Source organism: Xiphias gladius, chromosome 17 (assembly GCF_016859285.1).
Source record: "Xiphias gladius isolate SHS-SW01 ecotype Sanya breed wild chromosome 17, ASM1685928v1, whole genome shotgun sequence".
In the NCBI taxonomy this organism is placed as follows: domain Eukaryota; kingdom Metazoa; phylum Chordata; class Actinopteri; order Istiophoriformes; family Xiphiidae; genus Xiphias; species Xiphias gladius.
In genome coordinates this window covers 13,408,716-13,430,497 of record NC_053416.1, presented here as the reverse complement: position 1 = coordinate 13,430,497, position 21,782 = coordinate 13,408,716, and the positions used below count along the sequence as shown (strand labels likewise).

Here is a 21,782-nt window from a genome sequence, read left to right as displayed (position 1 = left end):
TAGCACCTTTTCACTAGATAGAATCAATATATCTTGATATCTAGGCTATGTACTGCAGTCCATTAAACAGCTGTAATTAAACCTCTTCTTAAAAAGCCTACTCTTGATCCAGATATTTTAGCCTACCATAGACCAATATCTAACCTTCCCTTTCTCTCTAAGATCCTTGAGAAAGCTGTCGACAACCAGTTGTTTGACTTTTTACATAATAATAGTTTATTTGAGGATTTTCAGTCAGGATTTAGAGTGCATCACAGCAGAGAGACAGCACTGTTGAAAGTTACAAATGACCTTCACACTGCATCGGACAAAAGACTTGTCTCTGTACTCGTTTTGTTAGATTTTAGTGCTGCATTGGACTCTATCGACCATCACATCCTATTACAGAGACCGGAACATTTAATTGGCATTAACGGAACTGCTATAAGCTGGTTTAAGTCCTATTTATCAGATCAATTTTAGTTTGTGCACATAAAAGATAAATCCTCCATACACTCAAAAGTTAGTCACGGTGTTCCACAAGGTTCTGTGCTTGGACCAATTCTATTCACCTTATATAGGCTTCCTTTAGGCAATATTATCAGGAAACACCTATCAGTTGGCTAAACTTATAGCATGCCTTAAGGACATAAACACCTGTATGACCAGCAACTTTCTGCTGTTAAACCCAGACAAAACTGAAGTTATTGTGCTTGGCCCGCAACACCTCAGAAACTCATTATCTAATGATATAGTTACTCTAGATACCATTGCCCCGGCCTCCAGCACCGCTGTTAGGAATCTCTGAGTTATCTTTGATAAGGATATGTCTTTTAACCCCGACATATAACAAACTTCAAGGACTGCCTTTTTTCACCTACGCAACATTGCAAAAATCAGGCACATCCTGTCTCAAAAAGATGTAGAAAAACTAGTCCATGCTTCTGTTGCTTCTAGGCTAGATTATTCCAACACCTTATTATCAGGTTGTCCCAACAAATCTTTAAATACTCTCCAGCTGATCCAGATTGCTGCAGCGCGAGCACTGACAGGAACTACGAAAAGAGATCATATTTTTCCTGTGTTAGCTTCTCTGCAATGGCTCCCTGTAAAATTCAGAACAGAATTTAAAGTCCTCTTTCTCACCTACAAAGCCCTTAATGGTCAGGCACCATCATATCTTAAAGAGCTCATAGTAGTCTATTACCCCACTAGAACACTGCGCTCCCAGAACGCAGGCTTGCTTGTGATTCCTAGAGTCTCCAAAAGTAGACTGGGAGGAAGAGCCTTCAGTTATCAGGCTCCTCTCCTGTCGCACCGTCTTCCAGTTTGGGAGGCAGACACCCTCTCCACATTTGAGAGTAGGCTTAAAACATTCCTTTTTGATAAAGCTTGCAGTTAGGGCTGGCTCGGGCTTGGCTTGAACCACTGCTGCTATAGGCCTAGACTGCCGGGGGACTCCCCATGATTCACCGAGCTCCTCTTTACTCTGTACACCTTCATATCGCATCAATGCTCGTTACTAACTTGACTTCTTCTCTCTCCCGTAGGTTTGTGCTTTCTCGTCTCTCTCCTCTCTCCTCCTGTCGCTTTCTGTAGGTATTTCTGCCCCTGGTGCTGCAGAGTCTGAATCTGTGACTGCAAACCACCTACTGCCCCCATGATCCTGCTCAACACCCACTGCTTCAATTATTATGATTAATTATAATAATAGTAATGATAGTTTTATTAGTATTATTATTCACTCTATTATTCTAATTATTATTTTTATTATTAGGCTAATTATTAGGGCCCCCCCTTCTCTCTCTTTTTCTCTCTGAACCTAGCCAGATGAGGCAGACGGCCGCCCACCATGAGCCAGGTTCTACTCAAGGTTTCTACCTGTTAAACGAGAGTTTTTCCGTGCCGCTGTCGCCAAGTGCTTGCCCATGTTGGGTCTCTGTAAATACAACTATAAAGAATACAGTTTAGACCTGCTCTATATGAAAACTGCAGTGAGATTACCTCTTATGATCTGGCGCTATATGAATAAAATTTAACTGAATTGAACTGAATTGAGCTGAATTGAACTTTGAGTGGTCAATAAGACTAGAAAAGCGCTATATATGTGCAGTCCGTTTACTACGATTGTTTGATGTCAGTCTGGATGCTATTATACAGTCATTTCAGCAAACACTCTACACTATGTAGTAAGGACAGTAACCAAAAGATCACAAAGAAGAACCACGATACCAAAAGTATAGGAAAAAAATGTCTCTAAAAAGTAAAAGGAAATGAATGATTGCTGCTTTTGCTTTAGTGCCTTTTTTTTTTCTTTTTTTTAATTGTCTTTAATAGGCAGTTAACACCTATCTGCTCCACTTCCCAGCTGTGAATATGAATTATTTCACATACTCACTTATAATTGTTGCACTAATTGCCAGTCACAGCTTTTTGCTAAATTGCCAAGCTGTAAATTGTGGACTGAATAATGTTAAAAATTAGTGTTGAGCTTGTGATATATCTCAGAAGATTACAGCAGATCATTAGTCCCTGATTTTGGCATCAAGACTAATTTTCATGAATCACTGCTGTGGTTTGGATTCTTTGCTTACTATTTAAAATATACTGTAAACCACGTTTAAAGGGTTTCCCCAAAAATGTTGACATTTAGTAAAAACCACAAAAATCATTTGGTTCGACCATGCCCCATATTACACCATCAATGACAATTAGCTCATTAACATTTACATTCAAGTTAATGTACTTTTGACCAGATGTGGAGGCCTATTATTACTTAATTAATTATTAATTAATTAATATTATTATTGAGCGTGGTTCTGCAGACAAAAGTGCGTATCCCATACTCAATCTCAAAGGCTCCAAACAGCCCAACAAAAGGTAATGCTCATTAATAAATCTGCGCAACTTACAGAAAAGCCATTATGTTTGGCCTAGATATTTTTACCTTCTTACATTTTGTCCAGCCAGGCACAGTGACAAGAGCTGAAATATTGATGGAAATATTTTGTGTTATGTAGTTTATGATTTAAATCATTTCCTTGTGTTTACTTATGTACTTATTTATGCTCCAACACCTGATTCCCTTGTGTTTTGCTGCAAAAACAGCCTAGGTGGATCATTTCTATATTTTTCAAATTCAAACAAATTTTAAGAAAATGTCGTAAAGTTCATATCAAATGTAGCAGAAATATGAAAGAAAAGAAGTGAGCAGAAGCACAACAAGGCCAATTGCTGTTATTGATGTTACTGTCAAAAGATCATTACATGTATTTATATTCTGCAGCTCTGCTGTCACTATCCAGTATGGTATGTAAAAAAGGATACATATCAACACACATCATAAACACTTACTATAATTTCTGTCATCTCCATATGGATTACCTGGTGACTAGACTGATTTTCAGACTAGAAAAACAACCTATCACCAACAAAAAAAGATTCAAATGAAACAAGGAATATAGATACAGACATTCCCTCTTCCAAGTGTGTGGTGCTAAATTTCAATACCACAAGCCAGGAAGAAAACCCAAAGTGTATCAGTATTCATGTCTCTGTCTTAGTATAGTTTTACAGGCGTCCTCCAATAAAAATGTGCGAGTGTGTGTGTGTGTATACGTCTTCTGTCCATGTTACAGTGTTTCGACAAGTGTCACAAAATCCCCTGGGGGAGAGCAGGAGGTTTTCTGTGAGGAAGGGGAGATTTGCTTTTGTTAGAGAAGATTAGGCCAGGAGCTTCTTAAGAAAGAGTCGTCACTCTCATTGGTGACGCAGTGCACCTAAATTACTGTGCATTTTTAAAAAGTAAACTTTTTTCAATGTAAGGTCGATGTATGCGCAAACTCTCTTTCTGTCTTTTTCTTGTTCTCAACTGATTTTCAAAATCCTAAATCTCTGCCCTCATCTAAAATTAGATAAAAACAGCTATACAAAAAACGGAAGCATTTGACTGTGTCCTCCTTCCGCCACGTAAAGCCCTCTAAACCACTTCTAAGAAAAGTCATAGCTGGAGTGAAACACTCGCAAAGGCGCAAATAGAGATGGCTCATTTTTAGAAAAGAGCTACGTTGTCATTAGAAGTCCATAGTGTTTACCATTCACCACACCTCCCTTAACCAAGGATGAGTATCATTCCGTAAACTTGTCCGCATTGTGAACCACTGTTCAACTTCTTTCCCCCGTAGGGATACACTGATGAGGATTTTTCAAACGCCTAAAACATCTCCCTTCTTTGACGTTGCTTGGAATTCTTTTTGGTAATTTTATAAAAAGCACTTTTTTTTCAGTAATGTCTGGCTTTCACCACCAATTAACAACATTTATGCCCAATTCTCAAACCCTTGCTAGAAACTTGAAAACGCTGCAAAGATATAGTCCAAGTTCCAATTCACATTTGCAAAAAAAAAAACACAAAATACGCTCTGTATTTCAATGAAACCAGTCTGGTAATGTTAATGTTAATGGTAATGTTAAGGATCTATGTGTGAGTGTGGGTGAAAGTACTGCAACCCAGTCCATCAGCAAAGTTTAAAACCAGATGGCTTTTTGACAGCGCACTGATAAAGATCATTTGCTTACAGGGTATTTCAACCAGTGGAACCTGTGGACTTCTATGTTTGCAGATGAACTAGTTCAACAGAAAATGCCACATGTAAATGTGACATTTGATATGGGTAGTTATTTCTCTGATCTACCTTAGCCTAATTTATCTACTGATTAGATACAAAGAAAGCCCCTTCTTCCTTTGGTTAACCCGGTCAAAAACTAAAACAGTCTACATCACGCTCACTCTTTCAGAGCTAAGACTACCCAAACATGTCTGCTCCAGCTTAAGTACTGTCAGTGAAAGGGGGATGATATTTAAAAAGGGTCATGACCTTTGTTCTGTAAAACATAGAACAGGTTGTTGCCGTTGCCTCAGGATACCCCACACACTGACAGAAGTTACAAACACCTCTGGTTGAAGTGCTGACATGCAATCAGTTTGTTTCTGAAGGATTTACCTCTTATACTCTACATGAAGGACAGTTTCTTTGTCACTGCATCAAAATGCTGACAGCAGATGAGTTGCCCTTGAGAAATATGAGCAGTTACCAAATTAACATACAAATACAGTAAGGGCCCTAACTACTAGGACTGTAATTTCCCGGTCAACCTGTTGATTGGTTAGTTAATATGCTCTCCTCTGACAAATTCTCATTGGTCATATAATCACCAGTGTTACTTTTATTAGGAGAAAAGCGCTTCATCAATAGCATTTCAGGATCTAGGAGGGCTCCGATGGATTGGCCACAGATCACTATTGGCCGATATTAATTTCAAATAGTCTGAACGGTGGTCTCTATTAAGCTGATGATGCAAAGATCTCTATGCGCAGCTAAGACGGCTTCACTGGCTTCACTGGCTTAACCGGTCTGGCAGTTCTACCAGGTGTCTGATAAAGACAATAAATTTGCAATTTGCAAGGTGTGTCTCAAGGAAATCCCTTGTGGAGTACCGCAATCAAAACATTTCAACACCACAAACCTCATCGGATATTTCAAGGTTAGGAATATGACAAGTTTTCATAGCTAGCTAGCACTAAGGCAGAAAGGGAATGGGACTGTTTAGCAACTCAATCGCCACTCACACTTAGCTGTCAGTAATAGAGACACTGCAATGACAGTAACCTACAGCCAGGACAGCAAGAAAACAAAAGAAATATCATCAAAATAGCAGAATTCTACTGTCTACTGTGGAAGATGAAAGGTTCAGACAACTAATGTCCTACTTGGATTCACGCTACACTCTGCCAGGGTGTAACTATTTCACTGATGTATGCCTGCCGCAGTTATAGCAAACAGTGTATACACATGTCAAAAGCCTTATGAAGTACATCACATCAGTCAGTTTCACATGACATTTGGCGTTCGACTGTAAGACCCATGTCCATGTTGAGATTTACTGCACAGTTTATTGATCAAAACTTCGAACTACAAAAAGTTGTTCTTCTCTCTCAAGAGTTTTCAGGGTCACACAGCACAGAGGCTCTTGCTGCAGCATTTACAGACATGTTTTTAGCATGGGGAATCAAGAAGAAAAAAAAACGTTATTCTGAGGGATAATGCCAAGAACATGGAAAAGGCCATTAGGGATGTGGCTTTACCAAGCCTGCTTTGCATGACGCATACAATCCACCTCGACGTGGCTGAGGGAGTTTTGTCACAGCGCAGCATCACTGATATAACAGCCTCTGGAAGACATATCGTCAGTCATTTCAAAGAATCCCAGCTTGCCTACTCCCAATTTCAAAGTATTCATAAACAAATGAGCCAGCCTATCAAAAGGCTACAGCAAGATGTACCCACCAGGTGGAACAGTACAGTATATATGCTACAGAGTCTACTGGAACAGAAAAGTCCCGTCTACTTATGGAGCTGACTATGACTTACCTTCCATGTTCACTATCAGCCAGTAGAAATTGGTGGAAAATATGATTTTTCTTGCTCGCCACCTTTGAAATGCCCATGCAACAGATAAGCTCATTAGCTGCATTGGCTGCAAATTTTATACCATCCACCAGAGCTTTAACTCGTCTTCTTGAGAAAACAGCAGAAACTGACCATGGTGTAAAAACTTCCAAAAACCATCGCTACACTCCTCGATCTGAAGTGAAAAAAACTTCATTCACACATTCTTCATGTTCCTGTGTGTGTGATTGTGTGTGTGTGCGTGCGTGTGCGCGAGTCCAGATGTGTCGCTCCAGAGCAAATTAAAGAGCACGCAAAAGCAGGCAAATGAGTACTGAAAATATTTCAATACTGAATTGATATAAATTTAAAAAAAACAAAACAAAAAAAAAAACCTATATTTTTGACAACTCTCTAATTCATATTTCTTGCATATCTAGCTTTGGCCTAAATGACTGATAAAATTAGTTATTGAAAATATAAAATTAGTACAGTGCTGTGCTATAATGTAGGATGGTTGGCATTTCCGTCAAATTCAGCTAAATTTCCTTTAAAAAAAAGCATCTGCAAGAGTTAATAATAAAACTACAGAATAAAAAAGCAAATTTGGAGTATGCTAAAAGGCCAAGCCTATGACTAATTAAAAGAAAATTTAAGCATAATCACGAAATTCATAAAGTAGTAAAATATTTCTTATTCTCTATTTTCTTTTTCTCTTATAATTTCTCTATGCGGTTACATATTTCTTTTATTCTAGAATGGAGCAAACAGTAACATTACCCAAACACTCTCAGGAACCAATAAAGTATTTATGATTCTGATTTCTGAAAATAAATTAGGTAATGTTTCATTTTTCGTGTTAATACAAATGTATAAAAAGGCAGATATTTCACCGACACACTCAAGCCCCAGATACGTGGGGCTGATGTCTGATGTCTGATGTCTGGTGTCCTGCAGCAGAACAGTTAGGCGAGTTTGGCAGCGAGCGGCTCCAAGCCCCCAAAGAAAGTACCACAAACTGGCTCCTTGCATGCTATGTATGCTGAATTGCAGGATACAGATGAGGAACATAGTGGCGGCATTATCAGCAGCCCGACATCATCGCAGATGAACCTCTTCTTGACATCCCCAGAGATGTAAACATGGATGGCGAGATACTCACACAGTCCGACAATATGATAAAAGACAAGTGGCAAAGCCACAACTTGCAATGGGCCTAGCTTGTTACGCCTGCCCTGATAAGTGAGATAAAGTTACAGATATAGAGGTACAAGTTTGTTTTTTTGTTTCTTGTTTCTTGCTGTGTACTCTATTGCCCATTATCCATATTATTGACTATAGCCTTTTTTTTGTTGCAGTTTTAATAGTCTCAGGTTGGAATAAATTGAAAACACCCCTGTTAGCACAACCTAAAGGAGCCTGCTAGGTTTAAATCTATTTAATGATTACTGCATGTTTACTCAGAGTCAGCTCCAAACTAATTGAGCTCGTGTCAAAGAAGTCATTGAAGTGGCTGCATTTTGTTAAAACAAATTACCAAAAAGTCGACTTTAAACGTTGAAAACAGCAGTTTGCATATCACAGCTCAACAACCAGCATGGCATATCATCTAAAAACGGTTGGCTAAACTTGTCTGAGTTAGGATGCTACATCTGCTTTCGTGTTTATCACTTGAGGCTTTGAGTGTATATTCCTCAATAGTTGTTGTGCTGGGATCACCAGTTGATGTAGTTCTATTTTTGGAATTCATATGAATATGGGCATGTGCACATTGCTCTGAGTCTGTTGTTATCATTTCAGTATAAAATAATTAGTTACTGGCGCAGTCAAAGTTATTGCTTGGCTCTGTTGACTAAAGGTTTCTGTATTCGCATCTTTCCGTATAAACAAAGTCATTCAACGTGTCACCTTCCAAATCAAAAGGCAAAGGTGTTAATACCTGTTCTGGATGGCCACACCCGAAGGCCATTATACCCTCTTTTTGGCTGCATCCCACTGCCTCCCAAATCTATTTCCAAGAATTCTGTGCCTTCTGCATGTCTTTCTAGTCTTGATGCAACGAATTGAACACAAAGAGACAATATAAACATCGTCGGACAGTCTGTTTTTAAAGACATTCATGAGTCGTACACACAGAAAATAACAAAAGTGGTTGTGTCGAGAAAAAAAAGAATTTAAAAAAAATAGAGAGAGTGAGTAGCTCATATCCTGCCAACTTTCACACCTCCACACACCTGCTCAATCACGGATGCAAACCTGCTTATTCCGGTGTTCAAAATGTGAGTCAGACACTGACAAGCCAACTAACATTTTGTGTGAACCCTGCATACTATAAAACAAGTGAACAAACAATACTAAGCTAAGCTGCTGTCATGCAATACCAGTGCTCCAATCGCTTGATGTACAAGACAGCTAATGTATTTATTGTATGGCGGGTTTCCAAAATTTCTCAGCAGGTTCACTTACATGGTAAATGTACGGTAGGTAAAGTCTCTTATTTTGGATTCAGAAAACCAAGTGATGGCATCCTCTAAGTTCTTTGCCAGTGGTTAAGCAAATCTGATAAATTCAATAAAATTAACTAGTGATTAACATGTTAATATCTGCAACAATTTTATCACATCATACATTTTTGGTATTAAATGTCTGTATGTGCGTCACATTAAATAAAAAAACCCTGCAAGTTGTAAAAACTCAAACTTTATTGTCCTTTATTGGACCGAGGTGCGAAAACACGTTAACAAGACATCAATACAGACAAAACAAATCAACAAGTAAGCAAGCTCCCAAGAAGTGCAAGTACTGAACTATGGAACTGAGAACTGTACAATCTGTCATTTCTCTCCAGCAGCACCTAGACAAATGCCAGTAAACTTAATATATTCAACAAGATAAGGTCTTCTCACATTAGTTCAAATGCACTTGCAACATTTTGACTTAAAAGCTTTCAACTGAACCTCTGTCAGATGTCACCCGCCCTCTTTATTTGTTCGGCCTTTCCTGTCACTCACTGCTACCAAAAAAGCAGAAAAATTGCTGCAAAACATCATCCTTAACGAAAGAGCAGGGTGCCCACAAGTGAGGCAAGGAGGCAGCATTATGAAAGGGAACGTGGCCCCTGGCTCTTCAGCTGAGGCCCAGGTCAGAACAGAGAGCTACAGTTGTAATTACTGAGAGACTGATTGCTGACAGGACCTTCCAACAGCCTGTGGTTAACTGCATGGAGCTAAGGGGGAGGAAGCTTCAAATGCACAGGCATGACAGATGCTCTGCTGATGACCTGTACTTCAGGGTGGTTCAAGAGCATGCGTGCCATTTTACTTTAACTTTTGAAAGGAGAATGAGAAAAATAACCCAAAACATTTGTGCTCTTACACTTTAGACAGTTTTTTGACATGTTTTTCGAGGAAGCATGGAAGAAAACGATAGCAGAGGTTAGGACAACTACCCTCTAAAATGGTATTAATCAATTTTATAAAAACGTCTTGTTTAAGTGTCTTTTTGAACATTTTCAGTGTCATCTAAGGCTGTTACCTCCTCTCCCTAATTTAAAAAATCAACCCATGCTAATTTTTAAGAGTCGATTGAGAAGAGAAGTAATTTGTTCCAAATGGCAGATAGTTATTTTTGGAGTGAAACTCTTCTAAACAGCAAGTTGTCCTGAAACAGATCTGAATCCACTTCACTGACAGAGTGGGAGGAATGTGTGATTGTGGTAGGCAAACCATTGCCACAACTGGTACAGTGCACCATTTTCCAACTGCATTATGCCAGTTTCCTCCACAGGGAGGTCATTTGAGAGCCCTTGGGAACGTTCATCATGACCATATGGATGCTCCAACCTGGTATTTTAGCGAACCAATCTGTGCCACTCATGCGCCTGGTTGATTTAGCTGTGACGGAGATGGCTGTATTTACATTGGATACTGTTTGTTCTAGTTAAGAACTGATACATAGCTGCAGCAACTGGATCAGGGCTTTCATAGTTTTCAAACTAGGTAGGGCTAAATTGCCTTTTGAGTTACTCAGTTTTTTCCAATTGTGTGTTTCAACAGGAGAATTTTTTTTTTTTTTTTTTTTTGCACATGTTGTGATATGCAGTATTTTATGATTTCTTACAAATCTTCAACAGTATAGCAATTAGCTCTGCATAAGAAACACCCCAGTAGCAACCAAGCTTGTCCAGAAACCATACACGACTTAAAGATTTAGATTAGCAGCTGCACCTGTTCTCTTTTTCTGTAATACATTTCAAGAACAAGGATCGTACAAGATGCAGATCATGCAAGTGTTCAGCAAACCTAGCAACCTGACAAAATGTTGGCATCTGACCAACGGCCGTAACAAATATCTTTCACAGGCAGCATTGAAGTGGAGCAAAACTGTGAGCTTGTAATAGCGAAAGAGAGACTGTTTTCATTAAGCACATTGTATTCACCTGAGTCAATGAACCAACCTGCCACAAACCAACTTACCTCTGATGGTTTCTTGTGCTGGTGGCGGACCCATGTGCTGCTGGTGCCCATATTCTTGGATGACCTGGACCATGAGGTCACCTGACCTGCAACAATAAAAAAGACGATAATGATGAGTGTAATTAAGACTAACAGAAGAGAAAACATTAATATTTTTCTGGCAGATAAATTAGCCTCTTCTGACCCCTCTTTCTCAAATTCATGACACAGTTGTAAAGACAAAATGTTTCAAATCTTCTGGAGTAGAACATAAAGCAAACCTAATCTGTTATATTTGTCAAGAATGTGCATTCATGAGTGTGAATGTTGATTTAAAGTGAGGAAAATGAATAACAGGGTTCTGGTTGTAGATCAGACTTCATGTACACAGTGCGCATTCTAATTCACTCCAAACAAACTTCATTGTCCCATTGGAGCATTTGCTTTGGGAGGGTTTACAAAACAAATATAATAAAAACACTGTAATGATCTTGTACTGGCAGGGAATCAGTTACTTTTTAGAGAGCAAAAAGCAGCTCATCAAAATTTCTTAAATGAGCAGGCGATGGGGTTCAAGACTTTTATAATTAACACTGATGGAGGTGTTTCAAACACTGCAGAGAAGCACCAAAAAACAAGCAGCCAAAAAACAAAAAACTTTCCTTGAGACTTTTCCGACGCCCGTGGCAGTACTACCACTCCAAGTCAGGCTTTTAATTGAAGAGGACTGATGATGATCTATTAAGGGGTGTAATAATTAATGACAGTATAAATTGCATCTTGTTAAGCAGTTAGTCCACTGTGGTCCTTTACAACCTCATTAATACATAACTTAATGGCAATTAACCAGACACTGGAGCCAATATCCCACCCACCACTTCAATCAGCAGCCATGTGTGTGTTTTTCTGTGTGCGCCTGTGCCCATGTACGTACAGTGTATTCAGAAAGTATTCATACCCCTTTCATATTTTGTTAAGTTGCAGCGTTATACTAAATTCATAAATTCATTTTTTTCCCTCATCAGTCTATACTAAATACCCCATAATGAAAAAGTGAAAACAGAATTTTAGAAATTTTTTTAAATTTATTGATAAGGAAAAACTGAAATATCACACTGCCACTTTGCTATGACACTTGAAATTTAGCTCAGGTGCCTCCAATTTCTTTTGATCATCTTTGAGATGTTTCTATATCTTGATTGGAGTCCACCTGTGGTAAATTCACTTGTTGGACATGATTTGGAAAGGCATACACCCGTCTATATAAAAGGTCTCACAGATGACAATCCATATCAGAGCAAAAACCAAGCCATGAGATGAAAGGAACTTCCTGCAGAGCTCAGAGATAGGATTGTGTCGAGACACAGGTCTGGGGAAGTCGACAAAAAAATTCTGCTACATTAAAAGGTTCCCAAGAGCACAGTGGCCTCCATAATTCTTCAGTGGAAGAAGTTTGGAACAACAACAAGGACTCTTCCTGGAGCTGGCCGCCCCGCCAAACTGAGCAATCGGGGGAGAAGGGCCTTGGTAAGAGAGGTAACTAAGAACCCAATGGTCAACTCTGGCTGAGCTCCAGAGATCCGTGTGGAGATGGGAGAAACTTCCAGAATGACAAACACTGAAGCGCTCAACCGATCTAGTCTGTATGGCAAATTGGCCAGACAGAAGCTTCTCCTCAGTGAAAGACACATGAAAGCCGCTTGGAGTTTGCAAAGAAAACCGGTAACAGACTTTCAGAGAAACACAAATCTTTGGTCCAATGAAACCAATATTGAACTGTTTGGCTTCAATTCGGAGCATCATGTCTGGAGGAAACCAGGCACCACTCAACAGTGAAGCATCGTGGTGGCAGCATCATTCTTTGGGGTGTTGAGATGGGACAGAGAGACTGGTTAGGGTTAAGGCAAAGCTGAACGGAGCAAAATTCAGACATATGCTTAATGAAAATCTGGTACAGAGAGATCAGGACCTCAGACTGGGCTGAAGTTTCACCTTGCAACAGGACATTGCCCATAAGCACACAGCCAGGAAACCGCAGGAGTGGCTTAGGGACAACTCTGTGAATGTCCTTGAGTGGCCCAGCCAGGGCCCTGACTTGAACCCAATCCAACATTTCTGGAGAGACCTGAAAATGGCCACTCACCAACAACCGCCAACCAACCTGACAGAGCTTGAGCGGAACTGCAGAGAAGAATGGCAGAAAATCCCCAAATCCAGGCGTGCAAAACTGTCGCGTCAAACCCAAGAAGACTCAAGGCTGGAAACGCTGCCAAAGGTGCTTCGACTAAGTATTGAGTAAAGGGTCTGAATACTTACGTCAATGAAATATTTCAGTTTCTCCTTTTTAATAAATTTGCGAAAATTTCTAAAATTCTGTTTTCGCTTCGTCATTACAGGGTACTGAGTGTAGAATGAATTTGAACTATTTTAGCATAAGGCTGCAACATAACAAAATGTGAAAAAAGTGAAGGGGTCTGAATACTTTCTGAATGCACTGTATGTGAACAGAGGCCACACTGATATGAAGAGGAAAGAAGGAATGTCTGTAATTTCATTTATGTTTTTCTGTACCTTTTTTTTTTTTAAATCAAAAAACCACTGCAACAGATATAGCCAAAAGCTCATTTTCATCTGTGCACCGTGAAGAAGGCTCTCATTAAAAATTGCATCACATTGGCAATTAAATTACATCACACTGGAATAATGGAAAACATATTTGCCAATTCTGTGTAATATAGCACACTGTGACCGTGACTGTATGTGTCTGTGCGTGCGTGTGGGCTGCCTCCCACTCCGCATATTTCCCTTGCCACCACAGGAGTACTGCCACCATGCTAATTTTACTTGTGGCGTCTGAACAACTAACAGTGCCAGGGCAGAACTGCTGTCAGGCTTGTCTTCGAAATTAGACTCCCTCTTCTCTCACACACTCTTACACACACACACACACACACACACACACACACACACACACACGTACTGTATATAGAGCTGCGAACACATACATGTAATTGCCACATATGCACGCACATAGTTGCACATAGTTGCATACACCCACACTTTTGCCCATAATCACACTGAGACACTGACTCAATGTAAGCGATCTCTCAGAGTTGCAGAGTTTTATATATTCACTATTAAACACACACACATAAACACACAGACACATATTCACTACCACAACACAACAGCAAATATGAACCGACAGCAATGTATGGGTAATGATTTCAAATTAATCCTCCACTCAGCTGTTCTGAGTGGTGGCACACTGTGTGTGTGTGTGTGTGTGTGTGTGTGTGTGTGTGTGTGTGTGTGAGTGTGTGAGAGAGAGAGAGAGAGAGAGAGAGACCCTGTTAAAGGTAAACTGGAGCAGGTAGACTCTAGTCTTTCCAATAACAAACATGTTACTCTCACAAAAAACACTGACACTGAGATTGGAGGTGTGTGTGTCATTATTGAATACATATTCATTTCAGCACAGCTGAACACCTTGGTCCTTGCACCTTTTGGTCCTTGGATTTTCCGCTTAGAAAACTGGTTTCGGTGGGAGTTGCTCAGTGACATACCCAGGCCAAAGACAAAATGGAGAGCAACGCAGAATCAGACGGCATCTATGCTAGAGGGCTCTTCTGATGTGGAGGTCTTTTCCCCTCCAGAATCCCCTGAAGTGGACATTAGTGTGGTGGAGGACCATGGTGGTCCTGAGCCGTATCAATTTGAGCAGTTGATACGGCTCAAATTTCAAGGGTACTGCCATATGAGGGTATGAAGGGAAAGGATGCAGTCCGGCGGTGCTTCTACAGCAATCAAAAGCACAACTCTGAACCAGTCCGCCAAAATTGAAAAATACCAAGTGGAGGGTTAGCAAAACAGCATAAACTCCTGTGAATGATGAGTCTCGATCAGTTTATATTTGAAAATGAGCACAATTTCACAGACGAGGATGGGAGAGGGGAGGGGGGGAGGGGATTAGGGGGGGGGGTTATTATTTATTTTATTTATATTGATATATATATATTTATATATATATATATATATATATATATATATATATATATATATATATATATATATATATATATATATATATATATATATATTTTTTTTTTGTTTGTTTGTTTGTTTTTTCACGAGTTGAGCCATTTTCAACCCATGAAATACTGATTTTTATAATTCTGTATTAACACCAGCACTTATGTGTTTCATCACAGTACAGTCATAGCATTTACTTTACAGCTCAAAAAACATGTTTAAGTGTGCAGTACCTCTTTCAAGTCAAAATGGCCAAAATATATATTAAACCATTTGATTGATATTTCTCCAGAAATAAAATTACAATGTGGATGCAGGTGTTTTTCAATACATCCCTTCCTTCCTCAGACCAAGTTAGTGTTCGATGTCTGAAATTCACACTGTCAGGCTAAAATTGCCAAAAATATATACTCATTACCACATTTAATTCCTGTGGGGACGCATTATTTGGCAGAGTTGATTTTGTTGCTGCTGAGATTTGGATTCCCTTTTTGTCCGATAGTTTCAACTTCAGCTGTGCGGCCTCTCGCAACGGGCATGTACTTCTGAGCAGGCAGAGATTGGCATAACACGTGTCTCAGAATATCAAAAAATATGGGCTTTTACCGTTTCGGTTTTCTTGTGATTTTATTTTTTGTTATACGACAGAGAATTAAAATCAAACCATTTTTAAGTTTCGTTCATCTCTGTTCGTTCATCTCGTTTTTTTATTTTTTAATACCCAAATCTGATAGGAAAATGACCAAAACATACACGAACCCGTGTAGACAGCTGCGCTCTCCGCCACCATTATCAAAACACCACAGAGACTTGGATAATCTGTTCTGCAGTGTGTGTGTTTGTTAATTATTAAAATATTTAGTGGAACTGTCTGCTAATCTGCTGGACAATTTTGAGTGTGCTCATGCATTTGCACTCCACTAGAGTGTGTGTGTCTGTGCAGGTTACATCCACACGCTCCACATGAGGCAGCTGCATCCCTCCATCCCTGCAGCCAGATATCCAAACTGGCCGCAGCTCAGTTGGAGGTTACCATCATGGCCGTGGTTTAATTAAAAGCTCCGCTTGGTGCACGGCAGCCAAAATTATCATGGGCATCCTTCAATTAGAAAGCTGATAACCTCCAGTCAACAGATGCAGCTGGAGCCCACACAGTACTGGCCAGTGGAAGCTAACGGCTAACAGCTAATTATAAAGCAGACATGGCCTTCAGCACAGGGTGACTCAGTCAGGTCTGAAAAACAGCCCGTTAACCCTGTTGTAAAAAGCTTTATACATGCAGACCTGTGACCACATAACGGTTAAACCTGTACAAGGTCATTTCAACCTCTGGTTGCCCTAGTGCTGTAAAAAGTTAGATTTTTTTCAAATTTGAATGACTACATTTCCCAGAAATCGTTTCTCTGTAGATCTAAATCTTAAATTAGTTTAAAAGTTTTTAAAAGAAAATGGTTTTCTCTGTTGAGAAAATATTCTCTTCAGCGTCTAGCTGAGGAACAGCAACTTTTAGGGGGGTTCAACAGTAGAAGAAAATAAAATGTTTGCACAAGCAAAAGAAAAAAAAAATCTCTGATTAAGCAACTTTCCTTTGGTTTTTTTATGTTAGATAGGATAAGTCTGTTATTCAAACTAATTTAGCCTGAAAATAATATGTAAAGCCCTGATCAGTGCAGCAGGGCTTTTCAGGAGACACAAAACCAAAATGCAAAATGCCAAGAACTAGTCATGTTGAAGTGCCAAAATCCCAAGAAGAATGATGTCTAAAATTAAATCAAAATTTCTAGCCCTCTTCATTGAAAAAATCTTCATATTTTGTGGAGAGTGATCAGCTTTGAGAGCCAAGTGTGCTTGTATAATGCTGTGCTTCTGTTCAAAGACAGTTTATTATCAGATGATTTTCCAGCAGACGCTGCCAGTGACAGTGATGTGTTAGACTGACCAGATGTTCCCACCATCGTGCGGTGTATCTCTTCATGTCTGTCTGTCTGTCTCAGTGGTTGTTTGAGTCTGTGTCATGACTCTGGGTAGGAAGTGTATCTGTTGATCTATCAGTCTATGCGTCCATCGTCTAATATCCGTTTATCAGTCAGCCCATGAAATGCATGCTGTGTATGTTTAAGGCAAATGTTCAAAGGACGTAAGGCCAGATTTTCTAAGAAAATGGCACGCCACAAATGCAAGACCTGGGTTTTACTGAATTTGCAGTCACAATCTGTGTGTATTAAGAACCTGATTTACTAAGACAGCAGCTCATTACGCAGTCAGCCCCTAGACTGCACCTGGGACTGACGTCCAGACACAATCTGCAAGTGAAGGAGAGCTTAATATAACACAGCGTGATCCTCCAAAAGATTTACTTGGCTGCAGTGCAAATCTACCTGAGTGAAACTGCTACTAATTAAATAAATCTTCAGGTCTAATTATTTTATTAATGACATGAGAGTCGAATGTACTTTGTCGGAAATGATAAAGAAATGTAGTAAAACACAGAAAAGGCAAAATAAAAACACAAGCCACTGCAGCTGATGGAGAGAAGGAAGGATCAGCAGGTACAGCAGCTCAGAGTGCAGCAAGTGGAGATGGTGTGTTAAGACTGACTTTCACTAGAATACTGAAGTAAATGCAGCCAAACAGACACTATAAATGTCTTATCGAAAGGCAGAAGAGTGTAGTCACAGCCTTTGGCGATTTCAGACACTGATCGCCAAGTAACAGACCACAACTCCCTGCTCTGTTCCTTTGTTTCTACAATACAAATAGTAGGATACTGTGCTCATAGAGCATCAGCTCAGTTTCCCTTCAGAGATCAGAGATTTTATCCGTTTCTGTCCCATTTGTCCCATCTATTTGTCAATGCTCTCTTTATTTTGACAGTACTACAGAACCTAGAGACAGACTCGCTCTTCTGACACTTCAGGTTTAATGCTGGCTCTCTCTCTGTTTCTCTCACTCACACACACACTCACACACACACTCTCACACACACACACACACACACACACACACACACACACACACACACACACACACACACACACACACACACACCCTTCCCCTGACTCTCTCCAACTTACTGTCTGTGGTGTCGGAGTCATTGCTGCTCGTGGAGTATTTTCTCCTCTTCTTCTCGCTCTCCATCTGTCGGGGGGTGGGGGGTTGGGGGGGGGGGGGGGAGAAAAATGACGAGTGAGAAGATGTTCACCATGAAAACACAAGCGTTAATGAAATAATGCACTGATGGCACCAATCTGTCAGAGCCTCCAGCAGGCAGCCTGCCAGAATAAACTGATTTGATCACCATTACATATTAGCGCTTCAGACTCGCTGGGAACTTCACAATGATACAGTTGTTCTGTTTCTTCAAATACAGTGGGAGTCCTTGTACAAGTAAACTATGAACTCATCCTGCTTAACGCTGTATTCACTGGGAGCAATTGTGCAAGTCCCATTTTATGCATCTGTTTTAATACTGCAAGTACTTTTTTCTTCATTATAATAGAATAAAACCAAATCAACACATGGCAAATCAAAACACTAGCTTCTCTCAACCAGCTAATAAGTAAGGCATCTTATGATGCTCTAAGCAGCTGACAAGAGCTTTTTCTCTACTTTTGTTTCTTGTTGAAAAAGGACATTAAAAAGTAACATCTAGGATGAGGACATTTTCATTTAATACCCCAATTTCGTTTATTTATCACCTTATCTTTCTAATTCTAAGACAATCACTGTGAAAATGTAAACAGATGGTTGTGCTATAAGGAATTAATTTTACTGCAAACTGTGTGCAAAGTTTTATGTACAGACTACAGTGACCTAAAAGCTATTCCCTCACAAAAATGCTCTTTTTTAATTCTTAAACCTTAGATTTTGAGCTTATCCAAACAGTCCTTCATTGAGTTAAACATCAACGATTAGAGAATGTTTTCAACCCATAAACACAATGAAACTTTCAGCTTAAAAAAATTTAAAATTTAAAAATCTCAGCCTCCATCAGGGAGCGACATACGTAACACAGCAGGAGCCTCAGGAACATAGGGAAGACGTACAAAGTTCAGAAGTGATGCTTGATATGACTGATGTGTGTTCCTGCAGGAACTTGACTGCCACTTGGAAAAAGCAAAACACCCTAGCTACTTGTTTAACTTACACTTAAATAAAAAGTTTATTACACACATTCTCCACGTGACAACATATGTGATGTGTTCAATCCAAAGATGTTGCACAGAGAATGCCATTTCACTTCAATTCACAACTAGAAGAACGCTAATTTTGCTAGGGAGCAGGAGTCTCACATCAGAGTTAGAGATAAGAGAGGGAAAACCAAAATGAGAGGTGGAGAGCAGAGACAAGGGGTGGCTGCTAATAGGACATCTATTTAGCAGACAGATACCTACTGTGTGTCTGATTCAATTTTGTGTCCAGAAAGGGAGAAAGAGAGAAGAAAGAGAGATGTTCGGACTAAATAAACAAAGGAGATGTTAGAGGCAATGAGCTGTCCATGTCAGGAAAACCAAGGGGGAATGTCAGAGAAAGACAACAGTGTTCAGAGAGAAAAAGATCAGAAATAAATCAAAACAAAAACTATCAAGAAAAAGCTTTAAAAAAATTAATTAACTAATGGAAAAATGTGTTCTAAAAACATTTATTAATCCACAACAGATACAACAGATTTGCAAAGAGTAAAACAGATCAGTTGAAGAGAAAGCCAGATGCAGTAACAGAGGGAGAAATGAAACTGACAGATGAGGGGACAATTAATTTCACTTATTATTATGAGCAGCCATTTCACCCTGTTTTCAGGAAAAAGATTAATCAGCGCTTTCAGGTAAGAAAATGAGAACACTGATAAGCTCACAACTGAATACGTGAGCAGAAGCAGTGAAAAATACCTGATGGCCTCTTTGTTAATATAATGCTATACTATGATTCAACATGAAATAATCTTACTTGCAAAAACTCAGAGGTTTACTATAAAAGTGATGCCAACAAGGGTTAAAGTGAAAAGAAAAAATAAATGATCTAGGATGCAAAAAACACAGCGATACACTGAAGAAATGTTTCATCTCTTGCCCTGGTAGCTTGAGGGGCAAAGGAAGAAATATATAGAGTGCCACTAACAGGAAAAAAAGGAGGGCAAGGGTCAAGAGAGCCCGAAAGAGAGAGAAATGAAGCAAAAGAGGCAGCGGCAGATAGAGTCAAGAAGTCAAAAGGAGGTTTCAGCGTACTGCTAGACTGAGGCAGGAAAGCCAAAAGAGGAGGAGGTGGGTTACAACCTTCAGTGTGGGGAGCGGAGATTTATGTGGCCGTAAAACTGGGCTATTCCCTCTTATATGGGGCTCTTCCAGTACCCCGGCCTCCCCGCCTATCCTGCACACACTTAACTACTCTGACATTTATGCTGACAGAAAAACACAGCGCTTCATCGCTGCCTCTGACTATTTCCATTCCCTAGTCCTGCCATCATACTCGCTCCTTCTGTCTTCTTTTCCTCCCCCTTCCAGTCTTCCCTGCCTTACAATAACAGGGACATGGGGAGTCTGTTGAGTAAGGTTAAGTACATTATTGACTTCCTCAGCTTTTCTCTCCATCTTTCCACCTCTTCCCATCTGTCTAGCTGTACCTCATCTTCCCGCCTTTGAGGAGACTGGTTAAGTACATCATTGACTTCCTCCAGCTACATCTGTCTGACTTCAAGTCTGCACGCTTGGATCCATCTCAGGGTTTCCCCTCGCCTATTAAACTCTCAGGCGACCCACTTAAACCACACTCAGGGTACCAAGGTTTTCTCTTTTCTTTCTTTCTTTTAAAGCAGCCCAGTCCCTTTTTTTCCCTGACCACCCAAAGGAAACACTAAGTAAAATGTGACATGAAATTGTTTTGAGGATTCTTTACACCAGCCTTCTGAATGGGTTTGTTAGAAGCTGTCTGAAGAATTTACAACGACAGAGGAATTTTTTTGTGGCAGAAGTGACAGGGGCTTCACCAAACACAGACGATGAGTACATGAGAATTTTCAGAGGCTTTTGTTTGTGATTCAATCAACCAGCCAACTGACTGAGCAAAAAAATTTTAGTCCAAAATATTTACTCAGGTGTCTCCCACATACTTGGTAGTTATACCTGTGGCTACAGATGTGGAGGGTTATTTCTCATGATTACTTCAACTGAGCGAGGCTCCATCCATCAATGCGATGGCTTTGATTTGTTGCGTTTCATATAAGAAACTCCTACACCATTTTAAATCGGGTTTATGAAAAGCATTTATCATGAGCTGGTAGGCATTTTAATGCTTACAAAATCCTTTAAAAACTAATGTTATAGTTTGTGAGACAAGAGAGGGTCTGCTAGCAATTTTAGCTCTGCTAGCTAGAGCCTGACGATGGGAAACCTGTAGAGTCCCTGACTGACTGCACTACAGAGTTACTGGTTACTTACTGCTTGGTCAGGTGCTTGGTTGGGCAAAGGGGGACGGATCTGAAGAGGAACAGCATGACCCCTCACACCAATGCCAAGTCATTCCAAGTTTCTCACCGAGCACCTGCGCAGGTTTATTAGAATCTCTTGGCCCAGTTGGCAAATAACATGCACTGTGATGACGTCACACGCAACAGCCGGACACCCGAATGTGTGTTTCTCAGTAGCAGAAACACACATTCTCAGCCCTCAATGATTCTCCCTATAATTTTTGTTTTTTGTATGTGAGAGTGTTGTTTTTACGGCAACAGGTGGGGAGTAATCTTGATTTTGGTTGCATGGCTGTTTTCTTTCCACTTTTGGTGATTCAGCTGTAAAGCTCTTCTTCGGTATGCCTGTTATGATAAGAGCACTACTTTCCAAGCAGTAGCCAAATACTTGCTTGTTTGCATTCT

At 39.9% G+C, this 21,782-nt stretch overlaps 1 protein-coding gene across 3 annotated transcripts in view; it reads right to left on the bottom strand.

Moving 5' to 3' along the window:
• jade2 (jade family PHD finger 2) overlaps positions 1 to 21,782 on the bottom strand; it is a 184,684-nt gene that overhangs the window by 144,659 nt on the left and 18,243 nt on the right. For all 3 annotated transcript variants that reach the window (XM_040151302.1, XM_040151303.1, XM_040151304.1), the window contains exons 2-3: positions 17,989 to 18,052; positions 10,904 to 10,989 (exon numbers count right to left, since the gene is read on the bottom strand). In XM_040151302.1, the coding sequence (XP_040007236.1) occupies positions 10,904 to 10,989; positions 17,989 to 18,052 (150 nt within the window). The remainder of the gene's footprint in view (positions 1 to 10,903; positions 10,990 to 17,988; positions 18,053 to 21,782) is intronic.